The sequence below is a fragment of the Acipenser ruthenus genome, chromosome 19 (genome assembly GCF_902713425.1).
Source record: "Acipenser ruthenus chromosome 19, fAciRut3.2 maternal haplotype, whole genome shotgun sequence".
In the NCBI taxonomy this organism is placed as follows: Eukaryota; Metazoa; Chordata; class Actinopteri; order Acipenseriformes; family Acipenseridae; genus Acipenser; species Acipenser ruthenus.
In genome coordinates this window covers 19,775,452-19,801,231 of record NC_081207.1, presented here as the reverse complement: position 1 = coordinate 19,801,231, position 25,780 = coordinate 19,775,452, and the positions used below count along the sequence as shown (strand labels likewise).

General features: G+C 37.9%; 1 protein-coding gene across 5 annotated transcripts in view; it reads left to right on the top strand.

The window, feature by feature from the left end:
- The window catches only part of LOC117424834 (carbohydrate sulfotransferase 8-like), a 170,795-nt gene extending 146,801 nt beyond the window's left edge, over positions 1–23,994 (top strand). For 3 of the 5 annotated variants that reach the window (XM_058992577.1, XM_058992576.1, XM_058992578.1), the window contains exons 3-4: positions 18,964–19,004; positions 20,714–23,994. In XM_058992577.1, coding sequence (XP_058848560.1) covers positions 18,964–19,004; positions 20,714–21,838 — 1,166 coding nt within the window. In that variant the 3' untranslated portion in view covers positions 21,839–23,994. Of the gene's footprint in view, positions 1–17,015; positions 17,122–18,963; positions 19,005–19,589; positions 19,810–20,713 lie in introns of those variants that run through there. The other 2 variants (XM_058992579.1, XM_058992580.1) reach the window with 2 other exon arrangements.
- The last annotated feature ends 1,786 nt before the right edge of the window (positions 23,995–25,780 follow it).

Sequence of the window (25,780 nt, the reverse complement as noted above, 5' to 3'; positions counted from 1 at the left end):
CCCTGCCAGTCCCAACCACGTTCATAAAGACGGGGCAGTCCCCCGTCACAAGCATACATTTTTATTTTAAATGCTTCATTGCATTATGACAAATTTAATGAGAAAGATGGCAGTTTCCTTCTGCGATCAGCTTTAGAACACCAGGTGTGATAGACGTGATGGTGATACGTAGGCAGTCCTCCAAAGATTCTTGTGTCAGCATGTTTCGTGCATCTGTTTTTACTATTGCGTTCATTGTGGAATAAGTTGCTTCACACGTGTAAGTAGATCCAAACATGGAGAGCACAAACAGAGCCAGCGGTAGTTGTCTGGATATATATAGGTGGACCAGAATGATTCCAGATTTGCTTTGTTAATGAATTCAGTTTTCAGCAACGACGATGCCTGCAAATATATTACTGGATCTAGTTGCTGCTTCGTAGATTGCGGGAATGGGATGAGAAATCACCATCGGTGTTGATTGAAAACGGATCACGGACAAAAACGATTATGTACTGGGAATGCTGAAGTTGTCAAAGCGAGCACTGAAATTGTCTTTCAGCTGTACAATAGTCTGTCATCGTTAGGAGTCATTTTGAGTTACGTTTCACTTACAACATATCGGAATGTTAAACTAAACTAATTTGTCTCTTAATAGCTACAACACAGGTGCTATATTATTTGACTAGTATTTATTTGGAGGATACAAAGACTACTAAATCTCAACTACTTTTTTTTTCATTGACGAGCCGGTATGCCTTGTGCCATGCTGCAACACATTTTTTGGCAAGTAGCCCGCTCTGCAGCTGCCCGTGGGTCATTTGGCCCGCCGTCAAATTTAATTGCCGACCACTGCCCTAGACCATTGTTTCATTTAGTCTTTTTCAATGTGTTTCAGATTTAGTTTTAAATGTGTACTAAATGTGTATACTGTACTTGGCCTTGTCCCCCATATAAAACATAGTAAAAGCATAGCAAAGTGTATTAAAGCATAGCAAACACATTTTAAAGTGCTGAAGTACAGTATGTTAAAGCATATTAATATTAAAAAAAACATGTCAGACCATGTTAAGCTGTTGTAAATTCATGGAAAAAGCATGGGGAACTACATAATTACCTTTTACAAGGGCCTGCTTTGTAATTTGTGTCTCTGACTGTTGTATCATCTTTAGTATTGGCAGAAATCTTACCTTAAATTGTCCGAAAGTAGTCAGAGTTTGTAAAACATTGAAATTGGTTATTTTTAAGTAATGGTGTTTCTTGTAGATAAATTTTTTTCTCTTTCTTTCAGGGACAATTTGTCAATGCATTTGTCAAGCATTTAGACAGCAACAAACCAAATGTTACCGAGTAGAACACATATGCATTGTTAAGGAACTTTTCAAAATAATAAGCAATTTCCAATCTCTGAGTCGCAGGTGGTTTTATTTGCTCCCTATTTCTGTACTGTAATTGAGAACTGTGAGAGGGGGTAGCAGTTGGTATAGTAAAGGTTTCAATAAACCCTGCATGGAGCTGAGAAATTGGCTTCCAATCTGTCTGGTGATCTGGAATATGGGAAGCAGGAGCAGCAATATATGCAGCATTTTGCATTGCTAATGTAGGTAATTTTGCAGCAATGTCATAATCAATCTAATGCTTTTTAAAATGAGCTATTTACACCTTCCCCTTTGCTAATTGCCTGCCTACTTACAGAACTAATACACAAGTATCATATATGTAATTCTGTGAGCAGATTATTTTCCAAATTAGCTCCTTTAATGTACAATCTGTATGTGATTATAGCAAATTAAACTTGACTTCAGTTACCTGTTGTTTATCAAAAATAATTATAACATGTGGAGGAGTGCATCAAAACTGTACAGTACAGTACATACATCTTAATGCATTATCCTCGAGTACAGTCCACAAGTTACTTCAGGCTTGTTTGACAGGGTTGTGTCTGGAGCTGGGTAAAGAATGTAAAGAAAAAAACTGCAACTGCTGACCGTCTTTGAGGCAAAAAAAGACTGGTTTCCTAATCTTGGCTCGTCAGCTGCTCACTGTTAGTTTATAGTTTTAGTATTAATACTGAACTGTGACATTTAAATGTTTAAAGGTGGCTGCCTTATTCCTTAAAGTTTCTCTTAAACTTTAATGCTATCGTGCCTTGCCCTAATCAAGACTCACCTTCAACTTTCACATTATAGCTCTGAAATATTATACAAATATTGACTAGAGCTGAGGGTTATACTGCTGTCCACGGAGTTGACAGGTGTTTATATTGCCTCATTCAACCCGTATACAATTTAAAATGGGTGATGCAAAACTTTTGGCCATTGCGGTACAGTTAATTTAGAACTTAATAAAGCTTACAGGAATGATGTACTGTTTTACCGAGATTATAAGAAAGAGGTATCTTTGACTGTCAAGGAATTCCCTCGAAGGGAAATACACATATTAAGTTCTAACAAATTAAGTTGACTTGGAAATATATACTTCAGTAATTAGGAATGAAAGATGCAGACTAATATAGTGGGATATTTAATGTTTCTGCTATGAATTCCAACCAGTTAATGAGAGAGCACTGTCCCAATATGCATAATAACATTACAATAATTTGCATTTTATGTAAATACAGGCTCAGTAGGGAAAGCTGAAAGTATAACATTCAAATTAAAGTTCTTTTTTTGGGTGGGGTGAGGGGCAGATAATGTACTGTTTATTTTAATGTTGAGATTAACATGTATTTTCCGATTAGTCTTGATGAATTTCCTGGGGACATTTTTAAGAATAATAATCTGATTTAATAGTAACAGTACCTAACCAGTGTCATAGCTTCAGGTCATTTTATACTCTATTGTACACTGTATAAATCACAGTCTATTAGGGAAAAATAAATCACCATGCATTATCCTTGAAATAATTGGAAGGATACAGATATGTCAAAAACAATGTAGTAACAGAGTATAAGTGTTTTAATAACAGACATGAAAAGAAAGATCTGGTAAATGTTTAAACTCTGTATCTGTGTGTGTGTATATATATATATATATATATATATATATATATATATATATATATATATATATATATGTGTGTATATGTATTGTAACGTAGCCTCTCCGTACTCGGCTCGTTTGCCCTTTAGAACATAGACCCAGACACAAGAATGCACAGTGAAGCACTTAAGTACACTTTAATTTTTACAACACAAAAATAAACAAAACAAAACAAAAGCCTAGCTCAAACATAGAGCCTAACTTCACTTCAAACAGTCCCTCACTATCAGACTGGACGGCTAAACCAACACCTTTATTTTTCTTGAACAGCACTTCTCTTCACAAACCAGCTCCCTGGTGATCTCTCTCTAATGGAGCTGGAAGCTCTCTTTTATAGTATGTGGCTGTTCCCAATTGACATCAGTTATCTCGTTTGGGAACAGCCACTTTCTCACATGTTTTTGGCAGGGACAAGAATTAACCCTGTCCCTGCCAACCACCACCAAAACACAAACAACACCCAGACGTTATTTACACACAGAGCTATTGCTGTGTCACAATTATATATGGGCTTATATATATATATATATTTAATATAAATTCAGTCCTGAATTTTTGTTGTCGAAATTTTTATATAATTCAAAAAGGTTTATTGAGCAACATGAGAACAGGGCAGCATTTTTTTTTCACACATATTTATACACTACCTCAGACTGGGACCTAGGATAAGGACTGAAAGGGTTACATTTCTGATTTAAGTGAGGGATAATGGTGCTGGAAGAGTCGCCACGTGAACTTCAAGCAAGACCCCAATCCTGTCCTGAACACCCACTGCCTGCCTGCCTGCCATTCACTCCTGGGCCCCTCTCGAGCAGAGACTGACAATTTTGCTGAATTTATGCTGGTTTATTGATGTGGACTAATGGCCATTTGGGGCTAAGTTGAACCCACCAAAGTAATTTTACTTGCAACATTTTGACAAGCTAATACAAAGACTTTGTGATATGTAGGAGCTGAGCTAGATAAGAACCCATGAGAGCCTGCTGAAGTAAATGAAAGTAATATTCACCTTTTTCTTAATAAATACGTGGAACAGATCCCCGGTGTTGTGAAAACTGTATAAAATTGTCATTACAGTCATTAATGACAAGGATTGAACTGAATTCTCAGTGTTTATAACGTATTGATGTTGTTTTGAGAAAATAATTCGAAATCATGTATGAGAAATGAACCAATCATCGTGAAGTTTGTCAAAATTCCAATACCTCGTCTCCTGTGTAAAAATGGCAGTCCTAGCATAGAAAAAACAGCACAAGTTTTAAAAAGGAGTAGTGCCTGGCTACAATATTAGTTTTTGTGATTTATAGTAAATTGGGTGTTCCGTGTAGGGTCTGTTATTATAGAGACTTCATTCCACACAGCTGGAGCAGACAGCTTTGCTTCACAGCCCTCCCACCCAAACTGCACAAGATGACATCTCTTATACACCAAGAGAGACCAAAGACTTTTACATTTTTGAGTTATACAGTGCACTCTGTTTATAAGAATCACATCCGTCCCGGATGATTTGATTCTTAAAAGTGGTTGATTCTTAAAAGCGGACCGATATGATGACAATTAGCAAAAGCGTGCCTCCGCGCATGAGCAGTTTAAATACAGTATACAAATGTCAATTGGGCTCAATCACTGAGGACAATACATCAATAGCAACTTGTTATATTATCACAATTATGTTTACTCAAGGCTGCTCAATCATATTTTCCTGCAGTCAACTTGAGAAGCAGTCATCTTGTGAGGGTGCCTAGTTTAACTGCTGTGCAGTGTTACATGTAATTAATTAAAATGACACTACAGTACAGTACTTTATTGTCAGGGCTACCACTGCATTTAAGCATCTGTGGCTTGCTTTTTTTCAGTTGCGATGCAAATCTCAGTTTTTCAGTAAGTGGAGATATACAATCCCCCTCCCTCTACATGTATATCACACAGTAACAGTGCTGTACTCCGTATGTATTCAATGAATGTGTATTCACTTTATTAAAATTAAAGGTTACATATTTTTTATTTTACTTATCATGTCCAACTACTCACATCCAATACTTACGAATCATAAAAAGACAACATAATAATATAATATTTTTTCTCAAGAATTCCACTTACAGTCTGGATCGCTGCTTTTTTTTTCAGATATTCTTAGCATCTGCTTCTTAACCAGTATTTGCTTGAATGTTTCCTGTTGTTAAATTGCTACCTGTCAGGTTGTCCCAGGGGCTTTTTGTCTCTGAACCGAAGCTTCAGTGTTTTCTCTCTGACATCCCCCATCTCTGTTACTATTTGTGCTTTGAGTAGGATACGCTTGCTTTAGCACGGCGAGATATTGTTACTGCTTAGTGGTAAAATGCACAAATGTTAAACGTGTTTACTGTAATGTAGCCGGCAACTGCTGGTTCATTTTCTAAATGAGTCTCATTTTATGGCACTTTCTAATGTTTAAGGTTTAATGCAAACACATTACTTTGCTATTTAAATGAAGAGAACAAGATTGCATACCAATGTGGCAAAATGTCTAATTCCACTCTATCAATAAAGTAGTCTGTGAAAGTGAACAACCACAATATTCTTAGAATACATTGAAGCACGTAATTAATTAATTGATGCATCTGTCTAGCAATACAGTACACCTCAGGAATTGAAGTAGTAATGTAGCAGCGAGTCTCATAAAGATTCAAAGCGGTTTCCATCAGCGCTGGGGTCAATTCCCAATTCCAATTCCCATTCCCATTCCTTTTTAATCAATTCCAATTCTTTCAAGGCCCTGGAATTGGTTAAAAGGGAATTGACCCCAGGCATGGTTTCCATTCAATCTTCCAGCTGCCATCCATGCAGAACCTGACATGCTGACCCCCATTTCTATCTTTAGTAACTGGTCACCTTCATCCTGGGAGACTGGAGCTTTCTTCTCAGTTATCTCAACCGTTCAGCAGAAAACGACCTTCTCCAAATGACAGCCGAGTACAATATTTAAAAGCAGGCTGTTGTACTGTGACCTTGACATTTGAGTATGTCTTCCCATCAAGGTGCTTCTCTTTCTCCATTTTATTCTTTTTCTCACAGGGAATATGTTTGTATGTGCATACAGTACATATGTAACACGTGTGCATATATGCAGGACCTTGTTTTTCCCCACTTACCCAGCTCTCCAGTATAAAATATGTATAAAGGAGTTAACCAACTTTCTTAATGATTTTAATATGGAAAACGTTAATGTAAACCGTGACTGATAGGAAGCATTTATGAAGTATATAAAAAATATATTGTTTTCCAGATGTGTTCATAATTTAAACCTGTGCGCACCTATAGTGCCCTTGCTTTTAGAAATGGAAAACAAATGCATCTGTGTAACATCAGCAGTTATATCAAAATGCAAATATCCATAGGAGGTTAGGAGTCTATGATAAAAGTCTGAAGATTTAAACTAGTTATCATGTTCACAGCCAGATAGGCATGGTCTGTGTGCAAGAGCCTGTATTTAGAATGAGGGTCCTAATAAATAAAAACTGAAAACAGGGGCTCCCGAGTGGCGCATCCAGTAAAGGCGCTCCACGCGGAGTGCAGGATGTGCCCTATAGCCTGGAGATCGCAGGTTCGAATCCAGGCTATGTCACAGCCGACCGTGACTGGGAGTTCCTAGGGGGCGGCGCACAATTGGCTGAGCGCTGCCCGGGTAGGGAGGGCTTAGGTCGGCAGGGGAATCCACGGCTCACCGCGCATCAGCGACCCCTGTGGCTGATAGGGCGCCTGTGGTTCTGCAGTGGAGCCGCCAAATCTGTGTTGTCCTCCGCCACTATAGGTCTGGTGGCATTGCTGTGGATCTGCAGTGCGAAAAATGACGGCTTGGCAGGAGCACGTTTCGGAGGACGCGTTCCAGCTGCCGTTTCCCGAGTCGGCGGGGGGGTTGCGAGCGGTGAGCCGAGGATACAGATAATAATTGGGCATGCTAAACTGGGGAGAAAACGGGGTAAAAAAATTGGCGACGACTAAATTTATAAAAAAAACAAACTGAAAACAGGGATGGAAATACGATTCCCATTGAATAGCAGTTTGATCTACACCTGAGATTGTTACCTATAGATTTGCTTTAGATATTGTATTTTGTTTAACTGTGCAAAGCGCCTTGAGATGTGCAGGTGTACACATGATAACGTGCTACATATAAATCAAAGTTTTTGTTGTTGTTGTTGTTCTATATACTGTGACTTGTAGTAAAACCTGGAGTCTTATTTCCATCCCTGAAAAAATATTTTAAAAGAATTTCAAGTTCTCTTTTAATGAGTTATGAAGGCTGGTTTGTAACCAGTTCTTCTGTGCAGACACACCAGTGCCACAGCATATTGCAATATTCCTCATCCTTGCCCATCTGCCAGCTTTCAGACTCACAGTGAGGGGCCGGCCTACCCGTAGCTTTATAACCTAGAAAGCCACCTCTGAAATATTAACACCTTTTAATAAATATTGTATGTGCCTTCAATGGTGTGAGCTGAAGCACATAAGCTTTTCTGGCACTAAATTTCAGACCAAGTAAACGACTGTTATTATCGATTTAAACAAGAACAAAACATTTGTCTGTACAGCCGCTAGTGTTGACTGTTTTAAAAAGTGCTGTAAAAGGGTTTCCTGAGTACAGTATCTGGTGTGTTTAAAGCTATCTGCCACGCAAATGAAAACATCAAAAGAAAATAAAGCAGGGTTGTAGTAATGCAAACAAAAGGAAATAAGGGCTTTTTTGGCCCATCATAGAAAATATTAATGTGATGCTTGCCTACAGCTCTTTTCAGTAGCATTGCACTTGAAACTTGGCAGCCTGGCTTTATCCTGTGGGGGAAACAACATAACACCATGAACAACACTTGTTAAAACTGCATAAGCTGACAAGAAAAATCGCCTGTTTTATACATAGAGGACAGAACCACTGTTAAAGCCAAGCTGCCTAGCCAAATTTCAAGTACAGTGCTACTGAAACAAAGCTGTATACATTAGTGCAATTTAAAGCCAGCTGTGAGCTAAATAAAAAATAAAAAAAAATCTTTTGACACTCATCCTTTCAAAAGATTTGTCATAGGTATTCATTTTGTGTTTAGCCAGCTTGCAATACTGATAAGTCATGGTGCTACAAAGAGTAGCAGTATGGCTTGGTTTATGCTGTTGCTTAGTCAAAATATGAAACTGTTCCCATTGTGGTACCCTTCTACCAATAGTTTATACCATTGTACCATGCATGGTCGTGGTGCCACTGTAAAAGATAGTCAGTTGAAATCTAATCAATCAGTAAACGCTACCCTCTAGTGGGCATTTTGTGTAATGCTGTCATTCAAGTGCTCGTGTTTCCTGTTTCCTGTGCGTGAATGCAGTCATTGCTGCAGTAGATTGTTGTTACTTATTGTTGCTTTGCTGGAAGTTGATTGCACTTAATTAGTATCCAGCAGCTTGCTGTTACTTTCAGTTACGTTACACTTAACTTGCACACTCACAAACACAAGATTCTACCTAAGATCTCATTCTGCACCTTTTATATTAATAGAAAGAAAACAAAATGCATAAAATAAAAACAATTCTAAACTTATTTACAAAAATATAGTTAAACAAAATACAGCTGTAATACATAATACATACAACTACGGCTCTCCTTGCGCTCGCACCACGGCTTATTTTTTTAAGCACCCAACAAAAAAAGAAAAAAACAACTAGAAAAAACAATAACTATCCTTCAATGGGATATCTTTGTCAGGTGTGGCAAGTCATATTTCTAAATGCTTCTTTTTTTTCCCATAATTGAATCTGTATCTTTATAATTGTGTATGTGTGAATATAGAACAAGTTTCCTGATAAAAACAAAACAAAAATTAATAAAAACGAATCAGTGTATGCATCGATCAAATCTCAGTGGTACCCCGGTCTTTTTTTATGAAGGTATATATCACAATTACACACGGAGCTTGGCAATATCTGCACAGGGTGTGCATTGGAGACTACACTGCTGTGTGTTTTGTTTTAATTATGTTGACTTCTGCAGGTATCAATTCTTTTGATGTCAGCTGTAATTTTAACAATGTAAAACTACTCAGTCAGAACAGTAATTTAGCTTCTTCTTCCTGCAGCTAAGTTGTTTGTTCCTGTTTGTTATACATTTCCAGCTGTTTCATTCCTCTCATACATACTGTTGCACTTGCTTCACAATAGGACCCTAGAAGTTAATAACACCAGTACAAAAGTTCTTACTATAGTATACTAGTAGGTACTACAGTATTTGCAATCGACACTGTAATACAGTACATACACCATATGCAGTAACCTACCCATTATAGAATACTATAAGGTACTATATGATTTACAATAAATACTGTAGTATATACTACATTATACTGAAGGTGTTTACTATAGTATACTATAAACCAGTGCAAACATATCATTCATAATTGAGTAATAATCGCACAGTGTCTAAAGGTTAAAAATAAAAAGTATACAAATCGAGTGTGTATAGGATAATGGCCAAATCCAATCCAAAATGTCTACAGGAGCCTATATGAGTTGTGTATGATAAAAGTGTGGTAAGGTTTAGTGTAGCAAGGTTTTTAGGAAACATCAGGGTACTACAATGCATAGTGTAGTATTTTAAACAATACTTTAGTAATTCTTTAAGGTCTATATGCCACGCAAATTCTACATTTTAATCCTGGTGTGCCCTGGTATGATTTATAGACCCATTTATTAACATTACAACATACAATATAAATAATGGCTTTCTGAAAATCAGGTTTCTAAACTCAAGGTGACAGTATTAAGATCCACCATGCTTTAGATCAACAGCATTTGTTTTAATGCTGTTTTGATTAACCTTCTTGGAAAAAAAAGGGTTTCCATGATACTCATTAGTCCCTGTTCAAATTATAGGAATTCCTTTGAGCAGAAACTAGCATATAAATATTATTTTAATTGCCTTGTGTCTGCTGAGTCTCACTGCACTGGAAACACTTTTTTACATTTTGCATGATGGCAGTAACTTTAGTTGTTTAACTGAAAAAAAAATCTGAATCTTCCAACCTTTAAAGCAAATGAATTCCACTTGCAAATCAAACAGTCTGGTGGTGGTTATCCATGACTTCTTTCCTCAGGTCAAATATAAAGTCCATACATGTTTTAAATGTTACTGTATTTTTTATTATTATTATTATATCATTAGCCTAAGGATATGTGATTGTATCGTATTTTATGTTGCCCCACACATACAGATATATAGATGATTGAGGCTCTGGGGATGCAGTATAAATATTGCAATCTAGCTCTTGGAGTGATATCTAACTGTGCTTATGGAGTGTAGTGTATTATTGCAAGGATGGAAATAAGCAGTTTCACGATTTCTGACTTTTAATGCAAGCTTGATTAGCCATGGTGTGTAGACAACAAGCTCAGGTGTGTCTTATTAAACTCATGGTAAAAACAAGAATGGATCGAACTACTATGCAATGGGAGTCTTATTCCCACCCCATGTATTGTGAAGTTTATCACAATTGTGTTACACTGCAGCTTTAAGAAGCATGGGGCTGCTTGATTTTGTGTGACAATCGATGGGTGCTGTCCAAGGTACCAGCTGTGCCTGTAACTAACTGGCGCTGCGACTTTCTTGCTTCATCTCTGCTGCTAAATTCATCAGAGTAGTCCGCAAAGTTTTGGCAGGTATTCGATTTAGATGACATCCCAGTGTAGGTCAATGTCAAGGTAGAATCCCGTTCCAAAACTGCTTTCCTGACATTGCTGATGATTCAGGCACTTCTTCAATCCAGTGACCGAGTGTCCCTAAAACCCCTTGTACAACGTGCAAGCACCTTTTTTGAGTGAAAGGTGTATGCGGCAGAGATGCATGGCTCTTATATATAAGAACCTTGATTTATTTGAGGTTTTCCCACTGATGGTGGGAATGAGAATGTAGAGATGGGAGCCCAGCTAAAAAGATTTAAGTTTTTGCAGGTATCAGGCTTTTAAAGACTGTCAGCCACACCTGATAGCAGAAACTGGCCCAAGATTGTCACCGCTACTGGAAGCAGGCTGATCTTTGGGATACAAATGGAACATTTGTGAAACTGCATGTGTGTTAAAATGTTGTAATAACTGTACTCTGTTTTAAAGAATATAAAGCCAACAGAAATACTAAACAAATTGTTAAAACACATTGTTCAGAAAATGTATGAGGATGTTAGTCTGTATCAAAGTAAAGCAGTCCTAAATTTTAATATTCAAGGTTTCATTTGCTACCAAGCAGGTGCCTAATTAAAATTATCCTCTTTCCTTCTGCGTATACCAATGGAGTAAAATAACATTACAATTTCTAAGAGAGTCTGCTATATTGAAGTATCTGAATTAGAAATACATGTTATAAAATCATTTAAAGTTAAACTGTTATACAAATAAAATAATTATTGTAGAAAGAACATATTACAGTTCAAAATAGAGAGTTCAGTACTAACTGACAATGTCAGTATATTGCAATAACTACTATGTTTTAAAGAATATAAAACCAGTAGAAATACTATTGCAGCAAATTATGAGCAGTATAACAGGATTTGAACTAAAAAACTGAACAAGTGTTAATGTTAGAAAAAAGCTTGTCTGTGTACCATTGTTATTAGAGTGCATATAACCTCTTGGAAACTGGTCAGACTTAAACTTAGGGCCTCCCCTATCTTTAAATTAATGAGAGCTATCACGCGTGAAAGCCTGTAACCTTGGCAGAAACAAGCACCTAATTTAATTAACTGAAAATGAGTTCATAGTTTTTAAAACTAAACACAAAGTCTCTTAATATTACACAGAAAAGGTAACCCTTTCTCGACAGAACGATATTTGAAACTAAAAAGCAACAGTGTTGCACCTATTTGAGTTTTATTGTAACAAGAAAACTAAAGAAAGAAAATGAGTATCTAATTTGCTTGAGAGTATAGTCAAGTTTATTTAGAAAAATGAGTAGGCTTGATTTGGAGGTAGTTTCTAAGCTAAACACATGTATTTTAATCTAAAAGGTTTTACTGTGATTAAATAATGTTAGTATACAGTGGACCTATTGAAGAAAAATAATTAATTTTGTAACCTCGCCTTTACCTGCTTTTAGCAAAGCTATTAACTAAAGAAAAGTACCTTTTGGTAACAGAAAAAAAGTAGTCAATGGTGTAATGTATATTACTTCATTATATTATAGAAAGTAATGAAAACCTGGCAGCAGAAGCATTTAATTTAAATTAGAAAAGTTGTCCATAGTGTAAGTTCTTATCAGAAAGGTAGCAATTTTAATTGGGGTGATGCTTGTAAGCCAAAAAAACCTGATTCTTTTAGGTATTGAAAAGAGAAGCAACCCTTTTGACAGGATTATATTTGAAACAAAAAAATGCCACAGTGTTGCAGTTCTTGTCTTTACATTATATTACACAACTACACTTCCATATATGGGAAGGTAAGAATAATTTTGAATTTCTATCTCACTTACATTGACGCATTGCTATATGGTATAAGAATTACGTGTAAAACAGATTTAAAAAACAAAATTTCGCTAAATCTGTTCGCTGAGTGTGAAACAGATTTAAAAACTGGAGCTCTTTTTCTCTGATTTATTTCTCATGCTGGATTTAAATGTTGAAACTTTGCTAAATATTTTCAGATTTATAAATTATATCTGGAAGTACACATTTAAACATTTATTTAAGAGATGTATAAATCTGAAAACCTGTTATGTCTGGATTTAGCAGTCAACTTATATATTTATTTTGAAACTAAATATTTAAATGTTTTTCATGAGATTTATAAATCTGAAAAATTACATCTCTGGATTTAGCAGCCAATTTATGTATTTATTTTGAAAATAAATATTTATTTGCAAGTAGCAAAGATTTAGCTAGCTAAATCTCAACTCGCCAAGCGTAAAAAAAGATTTTAAAATCTGGATATTTTTTCTCGGATTTATTTCACGTCATGGATGTTGAAACTGCTAAATGTTTTCAGATTTATAAATTATATCTGAAAGTACACATTTAAGCATTTATTTATAGGTATTTGTTTAAATCTGTGATTTAGGCTAAAATCTTTTTTATATTTGGCGCCCCATAGATAGAATTGATGGCAGGCAGAGCCAAACAGCAGGTAGCCCCCCCCCCCCCCCCGCCCCCCATTTAAATATCGGAACGGTAGTGTTCTCTTCTGCCCATAGGAAGATTTCTGTGTCAGAGAGAGGAAGTCAGGTACCTTTAGCAGACTTATTGTGTTGTGACAGGATAAATTGAACCTGAGTAAAAGTAAAAATCTGGAAAACAAAAACAGTAAAACTCGTCTGAGTGTTATGCTAATGAGGGTAAGGTTTGTGTATTCATCCAGAGACTCATATAATATGACGTGCTCTTTTTTCTTTCTTTGAATAATTCATATCTTAAGGGATTTTTTCTCTTTATGGACAGGGGAATAAAAGTCACTAAAATGCTGCATTGTACTTTGCATAGGTCAAGCGCAGTCCTGAATTTTAATAAGTGGTGTGTAATCTACGCCAATTAAAACCTTCTGTGTAGGACATTTCACTGTAATAATTCACTTAGCCAGTGGAGTGCTGTTGACAGGTACATTTGTTTACAGATACCTACTTAGGGAAGCTGCCAACTTTCCAACTTGTCAGTGCACCCCCTCCTTCCAGTAATGTGTTGTGTTGTTTGGCTGTCTCCGGTTTCTATGGAAACCATATTAGAGAAATGTGGTACAGTTTGTCCTTACAGAAAGTCAGACACACCTTGACATTGGACACTGCCTGCACCAGATTACCCCAGGCTATATCATGCTGAAGGCATTGCAGTATGTTAGATATGTGAAAAGTTTAACTATAAGTCAACAATAGTCATTTGCATTGAGAGTCCTCTCACCTAAATTTGCCTTTTACTTTCTCAGTTGCTTCTGTCTCTGTTTTTAAAGACTAAGAATGCAATTCTAATTTGCTGATGTTGCCTTATTCCCACATCTTTGAGCACATTAATACAGTATTTTTAACTGAAGAGGGAGACGGAGGGGGGTGATGCTGGGAAGCCAGAATCACCGTCGAGCCCTCTTGAGGTGTCATGGGCTAGTCGACGAAACACAGAGGATGGAAGGTGCCCACTTGAAGACCCCAGAGATGTACCCTACTTAGCTCAATCCAGACGGTTGTCATGCTGATGCCCTGGGGAGACCGCACTGTGGTTGATCCCCGGAGCCAGCATCGCAGCCGTTGTGTGTGCTGATGCGCTGGGGAGGCAAAATAAGCTGATCCTTGGAGCCAGCGTTACACTTCAGCCATCAACACCAGGCAGAAGGATATCTACATCATCATATGGAAGGAAACGCAAATGGATGGAGACACAGATGGATCACATTAGTTTACTGTAAAGCTACGTCTTAGTTGGTGCTTATCTTGGCGAGAGCCTCGTGTAATGGAAATCAAAATTATGGTAGCAAAATACATTTTATAAACATTACTATTCTACTGTAACCAAACTCAGATAAACGCATTGGTCTTTTTTTCCTAAAGGATTGCATAAAGATATTTAAATTTCATATATCATAATATTTCTTTAAGTATGTGCAGAGATGCCAAGTTTAAAACGTTCAAATGAGTTGAAAATTGAGACTGGGAATACTCCATTGAAATGCATTACCATTCCCTTTCTTTTAGGAGTGGGACATAAAACCAAGGCCAAAAATCTTTCACAAGTTTCTGAGCAAATATTCATGAAATCCTAGGATAACAACATGAAAAAGATAAACCATTAATTATTTTATTAAATTCTACAAAGCAACTTAGATGGGCATTACAGGTGTAACATAAAACTAGTCAATGACAATTTAAACTACTAAGCCTATAGCACACCAACTTGATTGATATTTATTATCAAAGCCTGTAAAATAAAAATGGAATTTAATTAATCCTCTGCATCAAACACCAGCTAGCATCATCATCCCTCCACCTCCCCCTTCTTCTTCACAGCTTCTTCACATGTATGGGTCACAGACCTAGCAGGCAAGAGGCATGATAGTTAAGAGTAGGTAGTTTTAGATGTCATTTTAATTCCCCGCTCTTGTGTGGTGTTTAATCATTCTGGGTGGTTCCAGGTTAGGTGTGGCTGGCAGTGTTTAAATGTTCCATTATTTGAATAGAATGAGGAAGGCTATTCAATCCTGGCACTTATGATTCTCCAGACAACCTAAAAAAACCTTTTTTAATAATAGTTTTGGATAAACAGAACCCAGAACCACTCCAAATGATTGCAAACATCATAAAATAGCTGGGGGTGAGGGCAAAAAAGGGAATTGAAAAGACATTTGAAGCTGCTTAATTATTCTCAGTTACATTAAAAGAGAACATTATTATATACTCCTGTAACTGCTGATTGCCTTGGTACTACATCAAATTGCCTTGGTGCTGCATTATATCAAAAGAGCCGTGTGTGATTGTACTCCTGTTAAGAGGATAATGATCTGAGAGGTCCGCTGCATTCCCTTCCCCAATGGAATGGTAGAAATCCATTACTGAAGGTGAAGGCCAGGTTATATCTTTTCATTATAGCGCCTTCAATTAAATTAAAGCTCTCTGTGGTTAAGAATGCAGGACTAAAAAGTAGGCTTGCCACAGCCATTGCAACATTCCCTGCAGTATTGAGGGCTTGTCCATTGCTATTGAACTGAAGTCTATCATGAATGATCAGCCCACCAGTCCCTTGTCGGCTCCTAGTAAAACAAAATTGGCTTTCTTTAGCAGAATTGCCTTGTCCAATGAGCAGAAAGGTTGCAGTGCACTAATGCATTCAGCAAAACTGCATTACTAAATTGTTTTGCTTTCCAAATCTGGCATTTATACACTGAAAATGTCAAGGCTCAAGTGTGCCGACCGGATGGAGATATGGTTGGTGAAAGAGAGCTACACCAGGCTTCTTTGCTTTTCGCTCACTTTGCTACTTTCAGATTAGGAAAGGGTTTTTTCACTTGTAGCTTCTAATGTGACAGGCCAGCGAGGCATAGGGGTGACGAGTTCCACTCACTTGGAAATGTGATGTCTTGTGAACCATCGAACTGATTAGCAGTCAGCTGTGCTGTTGCCTGCCTCTATTGAACTGAATTGCCGTCAGATATTCTGTCACTGTCATTTCTTACCTAAGCAGGCGCAAAACAAAGCCTGCGAAGAAATGGTTCCCTCAGTTTTGCGACGGGTGTTGTTTTTATTGCTGCTGTAAATTATACTTTAATTGCACCCCCACTGTTTGAAGAGCACTGGCTCATTCACAAACTCTCATGTTTCATCTAATCTAATTGACTTAGTTTGGTTAAAAGCTGATCACCGGCTGCCAGTGTGCTGTACTTTTGACAGCATATGGACAAGTCCGACAACATGTGTGTCTATTTGGCATACACTGAAGAACAGCTTGGCATTGGTGTATCAGAATGAATATGACCTTTTAACCCATTAAGTACCAAATACATTTTTCTTAGAAAAATTTTGAGCACAAGCTGTATTTCTGAAATATGATACATTACATTGAGACTTAACTTTTGCAGTTAACAAAATTAAGTTAGCATAACAATATTGTTAAAGAGAAAATTTAATTAACGGGTAGATGCAGTTAAAAATGAGGACAATGGCACTTACTGGGTTAAAATATATCTGTTAGAAATACAATAGAACCTAGCTCACAGCTTCTGCTGACTTTTCTATGAATGTACTATATAATATAAAACACTTTTTTTGTCTTGGGCATTCTGGTATGATATGAAAGGAAAAGATCAACTCCACAGAATATAAGAGCACAAGCAGCAATTTTTAGAATAATTCTTTCAAAGGCATCAACTGCATATAGTGATCAAAACCACTAGGACAAAATTCCTATACTAACCATGCTAAAATACTAAGCTTGTAAGAATCAAGCAATCCGTTTAGAATCATTTCGGGGCAAACTGACTGCATGTAATATGACACTGTATCAAGTGCAAACAGTATATAATCCCTGGTCCGCAGCGACTCCCAGTAGAAAAAAAGCAAGTCGGGCAGTTTATATGTGAGTCGACATGGCAGGAAAAAGAAAGGCGCTTTCTGCAGACGACAACTGTGCAGGTATTTTTTTTTGTTCTCTGTTAGTGAACGTTTGTTTTAATAAAGTGAATACACATTCATTGAATATATACAGAGTACAGCGCTGTTACTGTGTGATATGCATGTAGAGGGAGGGGGGCGGGGCATCTCCACCTAGTGAAAAACTGAGATTTGCATCACAACTGAAAAAAGCAAGCCACAGATGCTTAAATGCAGTGGTAGTCCTGACAATAAAATACTGTACTGTAATGTCATTTTAATTCAAAGGCCATTATACGTAACACCGCACGGCAGTTAACCTTAAACAGTCCACTTTTAACTTTGCAGTCCATTTAATTGCGCGTCAGGCACGCCAGGTCTGATTAATTTTCACACGCGCAGTTAATTTTATACGCGCTGTTTAAAAGTATTTTTTTCACAGTCAAACGGGTTTAAATGGCCCTGCACATCAACAAAGCACTCACTATGCATCTCCAGCCCCGCCCCACCCTTTCGTTTGCTATAGCGTTCACCTATGTAAGAAATAAATAATAATAATAATAATAATAGTCGTACATACCGATCGATCATCTCCGGATCACTCGTTTTATCACCAAACTCCTCAATAATGCGATCCAAGTCATTATTTTATTACTATAACATCTGAAAAAAGCTCTGCAAATGTCCATGATAGTCTCTGTGCGCTGACGCACTCAGCCAGCTTGTTTACTATGACCGCCCCATTATCTGATATCTGATACGATGTATGACTATTCATGAGATACGCCCTTTTTTTTTTCGACTTGTCTCGGCTCCTGTCGCTCCCACTCGGCAATTGAATGGTTTTCTCGGCTTTTTCCGGAGAAAAAACGACTAAACACCCGTTTATTGCGTTGCTATAATGATGTCGGACCCAGTCCGACAAAGGACCTGTGAGGAATAATTGCAATGTGGGACCCAGTCTGACAATGGACCGCAAAGGGTTAAGAATCAACAACATATAAGACTCAAATCACCCGAGACGGATGTGATTCTTATAAACTGTAACTCATAATGTTGAACACATGCAGCCAGGGTTGTTTTTTTGTAAATACTGCAGCTGGAGCATTGGGAACACAAAGCTTAATGCTACCGTTTCTTTCAGTCTATCGTCATCTTACCAGGCACATGAACATGCTTCAAATGCAGACTGTTATTTGTATTAAATGTCACTTTCATTTCTTTTACATTCCCATCACTACAGTTATTGTTTGCAATCATTCTAAGTGATTCCTCTGCTTAAAATTGAGTTATCATTTTTCTCTAAACCAGCCTTTACCTGGTTTTGACGTTGCATGGAATCCTAACCTCTGGGCACTGAAAAGCCTTGCTCATTCCATTTATTGAGAATGTAACCTTTCAACTCTGCCAGCCTCCCGTACAATATTCTCCCTGTTCATATAAATGTTGAGTCGGTGGGGCTGATAGTGTTGGAAGGTTATTTGTCACATGATTTGTATGGCATGAGGACGGCTGTTCAGTCCAGGCAGGATTCTCTAGGCAAGCTCAAAGTCTGGTACAGGCAGATGAAGAGAAAAATGATAAGAACTCAATATTGAAGCAACAGAACCTAGAGCCACGCACAATGATTGCAAACAACAATGATAGGGTAATGTAAAAAAGATTTACAATTTCATTAAAAAGCCACAGGCTTCTTAAACTGTAGCTGTTAGGGGGATTTTTTTTAATGCGTTTTTATTCAATATAAAATCCAAACAATTTGCTTCAACCGTATCAATATAAAAAGCTATTTGTTTTTGTTATTGCTGTCTTTGTGATGAAATTCAATTTCCATTATTTTACAAGTACCAACACTAATTGATTTTTTTTTTTTTTATTCCTTAGGATCCAAATTAAATTTAAAAGTGGGACAGACTACAAGAAAGGTAAGCTTAATAACTTGGAATTTAATTTTAATAATGCTGTATGCTTATAGAATGTGTCTCTACAAAAAATCAGATTACCATATTTGTACATCAGACAGTGGTAGGAGTAAAAAAAAAAAAAGTTAAAGGGTGCCTCCTTGTGGTGTATTTTTTTTTTACACAAATAAATTTGAAGTAAGGTTGTTTTGTGGATGAGTGTTGTTGGATATGCAATGTAATACGTAACATATATATGAACCTTTCCACCTCTTGTGATCTACCCTGGACACCCTTGTTAACAAGGTTCAATCTTTTTTCTTTTATTCTTTTTTTTTTAAATTTAGAGTGACTAATTATTATTTTTATTTATTTTCCCCCAATTTTGAATGTCCAATTATGTTATTTCTCCTCACTGCAACAAGTCCCCACACAACACAAACATCCTGAGGGCATGTGAGCGTCCTCCAATCTCACAAGCCTAAAGGCAGAATCGCTTTGCAATCGCTGAGCAATCCAGAGCAGGGGTGGGCAGGCTACTGATCCTGGAGAACAGAGACCAGCCCTGCTTTTTATCCACTCTGAATGTGCTATGTGTCTGGCCTGTAGGGTTCGCTGTTGCACGATGAGAAGAAGCAATCCATGACGGTTTCCCATCCCCCACCCCGGGAGCATCAGAGCCAATGTGACGCCCCCTTCGGATTCCCCAGCATAGTTCAGTCTCTTTGCACAGTCAGGACACAAACTAGCGCCGTCCAAGCTATGTGACTCCTCCTGCGCTCCCAGTGGCAGCGCTTTAACTGGATGAGCCACTCGGGGACCCCCCAAGGTTCAATCTTTTAAGGAAATATATTTCCTAAAAAATTTTGAATCCAGTTATGGCTTTTTATTTAGGTGTTGTTCATTCCTTTATGGTTTGCCTTTGTAAACCACCTTGAGATGTTTCAGTACAGGAAAGATGCTACAGTATAGAAGTCTAAGTCATATTGTATATTGTTCAAACCCATGGGCATTCTTATTATAACAAGAAAATACATTATATTTTGTCCTACTGTATATGTCTGTCTCTCTGTGCGGAACAGCACCCTGTATATTAGTACATATCCTATATGCAATGAGAGTTTGGAAAATAAGCCCTCATGTCTATGTACAGTAACTCCATGCATTTTCAAAAACACACACCTTTGCTTGTGAGAAAACCTGTATTTGTGTGTCCATCTCTCTCTCTCTCTCTCTCTCTCTCTCTCTCTCTCTCTCTCTCTCTCTCTCTCTCTCTCTCTCTCTCTCTCTCTCTCTCTCTCTCTCTCTCTCTCTATATATATATATATATATATATATATATATATATATATATATATATATATATATGCAGTACGACCCGACCCTGAAGGGCCTTATAAAATTTATGGATTTGAAGAAAAAAAAAGCACGAATCATGTTTAGAGCAAAACATTTTTTTTTAATTAAATATCCTTACGCCAATAAAGTAGTCCCATTTATAACTCTGAACTACACACCAAGTTAAGCTGAGTAAATTAATGTAATTAAAACATGTAAAAGAAAGTACATCTTTATTTTTGATATTGTGCACATTGCCATTGAAAAGATACACAAATATGTATGTACTGGTTGATGTCCATAAATGTGAATCCCAGCAAACTGTGAAGATCATGTGCATCTAAACCATGTATTAATTATAAATACTATTAACGTATTTTCTTTTCTTGTTAAAGGACTTGTGTACCTACAACAGTACCTTTGGAAAAACAGAGGCGAGCAAATCTGTGCAAAGGCCAAACCAGGATTCATTATCTGGCCCAGTCTCCCCAATGCAGTTTCCTGCTTTTGACAGAACACAGAACCCAAAGCTGCACAACTCCAGAGAACTGAAAGGGAATGTCCTGGATGTCCGCTCTGCCGGAATCATGACACGACAGAGGCAGCTCTTGCTTAAAAACACCCCCTATTTCAAAGCTCTCAATAGCTCCACTGTGTCCACATCCATGCAAGGAGACACAAAGTGGGATAAACTGTACAAGACTCAGGAGGAAAGGAAACGGCTCATCAGAGATGTCTGTGCCAAATACAAAAGTAACAGTAAGAAGACTATCACACCCCACCACGTCTCCAGGATCTTTGTGGAGGACAAGCACAAACTGTTATACTGTGAGGTTCCTAAAACAGGCTGCTCCAACTGGAAGAGGGTCTTGATGGTCTTGGAGGGGTTTGCATCCTCGGTGAAGGACATCCAGCACAACACAGTGCACAACGGGAATCACCTGAGGAGGCTGGATAGTTTCGACAAGCAGGGAATCCACGAGAGACTCAACACCTACACTAAAGTACTTTTTGTCCGAGAGCCATTCGAGAGGCTGGTGTCAGCTTTTCGGGACAAGTTTGAGCATCCCAACAGTTACTACCACCCCGTCTTCGGGAAGCCCATCATTTCGAAGTACCGTGTCAATGCCTCCAAGGCGGCGCTAAGAACAGGTTCTGGCGTGACCTTCAAAGAATTCCTGCAGTACCTGCTTGACGTGCACAAGCCTGTGGGGATGGACATTCACTGGGACCACGTCAACCGGCTGTGCAGCCCCTGCCTCATCAACTATGACTTCATAGGCAAGTCTGAAAGCATGAGGGAGGATGCTGACTTCTTGCTTCACCTGACTGATGCCCCAAAGAATTTGACTTTCCCCACCTTCAAAGACCGGCACTCCAATGAGGAGAGGACATCTACTAAAATCACCCAGCGATATTTTGCACAGATAGCACCTTCTGACAGGCAAAGAGCCTATGATTTCTATTACATGGACTATCTAATGTTTAATTACTCAAAGCCTTTTAAAGATTTATATTAACTTTAGGTGGGCTATACTGCATTTATGTTTTAAATGCTTAGAAAAAAGAAATCGGCTAGACAAATTAGACAAAAGGCATTTGCCAAAATGTTTTTCTACATAACTGTTTGCACCAGTCTATAAATAACTCCTATTTTTGAAGGTTTTACAAAACTAGAACCCTTAACAACTTTAACATTGTCATAGAATTTGCTCCTCAAGAACCAGAACATGCCCCACAACCCTAATTGCAAGACACGTAACCCTGAAGGTATTAAAATCCCTTTCCTGTTACAGGTTATTAGTTTCAGTAATCATTTTCAATTTAATTTCGTATTTCTAATTCATTTTCTTCACTATGAAAAGTCTCTGGAGGCAAAAACACAATAGGACAGCGTACTCCGCCATGTTGTTTCGCCTATATTAATGTCCCTCTATCATTTCTTTTTTGTTGTACAGATTTCCTTTTCAATTATATCTCCAGTTATTATTATTTGATTATTTAGCAGACGCCTTTATCCAAGGCAACTTACAGAGACTAGGGTGTATGAACTATGCATCAGCTGCAGAGTCACTTACAATTACGTCTCAACCGAAAGACGGAGCACAACGAGATTAAGTGACTTGCTCAGGGTCACACAATGAGTCAGTGGTTGAGGTGGGATTTGTACTGGGGACCTCCTGGTTATAAGCCCTTTTCTTTAACCACTGGACCACACAGCCTCCTTGACACACGTTGTGCCACCTGAAACTGTGAGATAGGCAAATTATTTCTCTAGAAAGGATACTCTCAAAGAGGTACTTGATACGAAACATCTCAGTTATCTTCCTCTTGATATACTTTGTATATCATTTTCTATTTCAGCCATCACATCCTGGTGACTTTTTAAAAAGCTTCTTGCTTTTTTAATACCTGCAGACTAAGAGCAACATGGATACTCTATATCAGAGAAGTCAGAAATGCAAAGTCACTAGGTCAGCACTGCAAGATCATAGTAGATAATTGTCAGTATAGTCTTGACTTTTTTTTTATCTTTGCACATAAAATGATTCACTTTTTTAAACCAGAATACCAGGAACATACCCGAAATAATTTGGATTACTGTCCTGCTGAGTCCAGGAGTCCCGAGACCCAATTTTGCACGGTGACCTGTGATATGACTTTCCTAGTTTCATTTTGCACATGACAGGCTGGTCCCTGTGTTTTCTGTTTACACTGTTTGCTTTGTAAATCAAATCAAAACAAAGCTTTTAGATTAGATTTTAGATTAGGTCAAATGTTCCCTTGATATGTAAGTGACTTTTTTATTTTATTTTATAAAATATATATATGTTATGGACCGTTGCCGAAATCGGGCAGTTGCCTTAATGCCCGGGCAGTTGGCAAAGTGCCCAGCTGCAGCGGTCAGATGCCAAATTAGCTTCGAATTTTATGTCACTTCACCAACTGCCCGGGCATTACGGCAACTGCCCGATTTCAGCAACGGTCTATAACATATATATACACAACCAGTTCCATTATATATTGTATAGTATTGTAAGAAACCAAATGCAGTTCACTTTTAAAGTGGTGATAGCCAAGGCTTTAAAATCATACAGCTACAAATGCCAAGGCAGCTTTATGAAGTATTCTGAGTTCTGTTGCTCTAATATTTGGGATTGTTAATAATTTTTCTCTGCTGTTGCTCTGTCTAACATAGGCCTGGTGTTGTTGGGACATCAGAATCATATTCCACCTCTGTTGACCCCATCGGCTTTATGGTACAGAAGCAAGAGAAAGGTCACAGTATTACATGATTCCTCAAGAACTAGACATGCAAGACACATGGCCAAACAATTTGTAAGTAAAATGGCAGTGAGGTAGATTGAGAAAGCTATATTGTATGTCTTTAAAGCCTACTTGCAAAACACTAAATATAATGTCTGACTTTTCAATAACTTCATAATGAGGTCATTTAATTGCATTATCAATAGGTCCCCACCAAAAAAAAAAAAAAAAAAACTAATTCACAACCTACCCTAGGACCCTCTGACATCACTTGTCCTTCTTATTAATTACCCAGTTTCTGTCCCTAATAAGATGATTAGAAGTGAATTATTGAGGTCCACAGCCAGTATAATATCTTGTTTGATACTGGACTTAATGATGCAATTGACCTCGGGAAGGAAAAATTGTGAGGGGTGAGGGGTGAGGGGTGAGGGGTGAGGGGGAGAGTATACATGAGATCTGTTGACTGTTATGGATCAGTGCAGAGTGAGTTCTGCTCTGTTGGTCAGTGGGTCAGGGCAGAGTGAGTTCTGCTCTGTTGGTCAGTGGGTCAGTGCAGAGTGAGTTCTGCTCTGTTGGTCAGTAGGTCAGTGCAGAGTGAATTCTGCTCTGTTGGTCAGTGGGTCAGTGCAGAGTGAGTTCTGCTCTGTTGATCAGGCATACACAACACACTAACTAAAGACCTCTATTCATCTGCAGAGCAAGTACAGTGATTGAAAAATCTATTCAGCTGCCCCTTTCGGGACACTCATTGTCCAACCCCACTCCGACCCTTGTTTACTATCCCTGAATAGAAAAATGTGCCAATACAACAAGTGTTGAAAGATCTGTTATATTCAACTCTACAATATGAATAACCTGAAAAACTATTTTTCTGTTACTGGATCTCATTTTGTAATCTTCATTTAAATCCATCAACCGAATGACTGGGCGAGTCACACTTCCAAATGAAGCAAAAGCTGAGCTTGCTTAAGCAAAGGAATTCCACAAATTTATCTGTTTTAATTTCATTTTCAACATGCTTTCTTTTATCAAATGGTACTTGTTATATAAACAGAATACCGCATGGAGTGCTGTGCTTGATTCATGAGAATGTTTTATTTCTGCAATGGTGACTGCCAGGGCAGGTATAACAGAGAATGTTGTAGCAGTCATCATTGAGGAAACCCAATCGCCCTGCTTTGATACTGAATAGATAGCATACAAGGGGTCGTGACATTGTTGGTAGTCTTGATTAATCAAATATTTTGACTGGTTATCTATTCGTGGATACCAAGATAGGTAGGGACTAATTTGATCAGCCTATCTCCACGTGGGATAACAGCTTGTGACAGGATAGCCGCAGAGGGAAGACTCAGAGTCAGGAAAATGCAGTGAAGCTAAATACTTTAATTGACCAAAAACACAAAAAATGAAAAAGGCACGAGGGCCAAACACAAAACAAAGGTATCAAACAAAACACTGGAACAAAATAAATAAAATTAAACAAGTATTTCTACGCACGCACGCACACCACTTACTCTGTGTCTCTAGAAACCAAACCAAACCAAACCACACCACACCACACCACACCACACCACACCACACCACACCACACCACACCACACCACACCACACCACACCACACCACACCACACCACCCACCCAGACAAAGGATTTCTCCTGGCTTTTATGGTCTGTGGCTGGAGCCCAATTAATCAATAATTAACAATTAACCAATTAAGGCTCCAGCCACATTCTCACATGCATTTTGCAGGGAGGAATTTAACCCCCTCCCTGCCGATCCAAAACAAACAAGAATTATAATGAAAATCATAATGAAAACAACAATAAAAATGATAATAAAATTACAGAGGCGGGCTGGCACTCCATCACACAGCTGTTTTTTTGTTTTTTTTTTTTATAGTATAAGAAGAAAAAGTATTTGTTGCCCATTTTACCCTAATCAGACCGCTTGTTTAGAGGGGGTTTGATTTGATCAACCTATAATCCTGGATAATCCACAGATTTATTTTAAAGCATTTTATAGTACCATGAATCACCATGGATTTCATCAATCACTTTTTTTAGAGGTTATCACAGGTCTGATTAGAGTAAAATGGGCAACAAATACTTTTTTAGTCACTGTATTTGCTGTTTGGATCAATAGAGAAGGTTCCACTGTCATCAACCAAGCACTTTCCACAAGCAATATT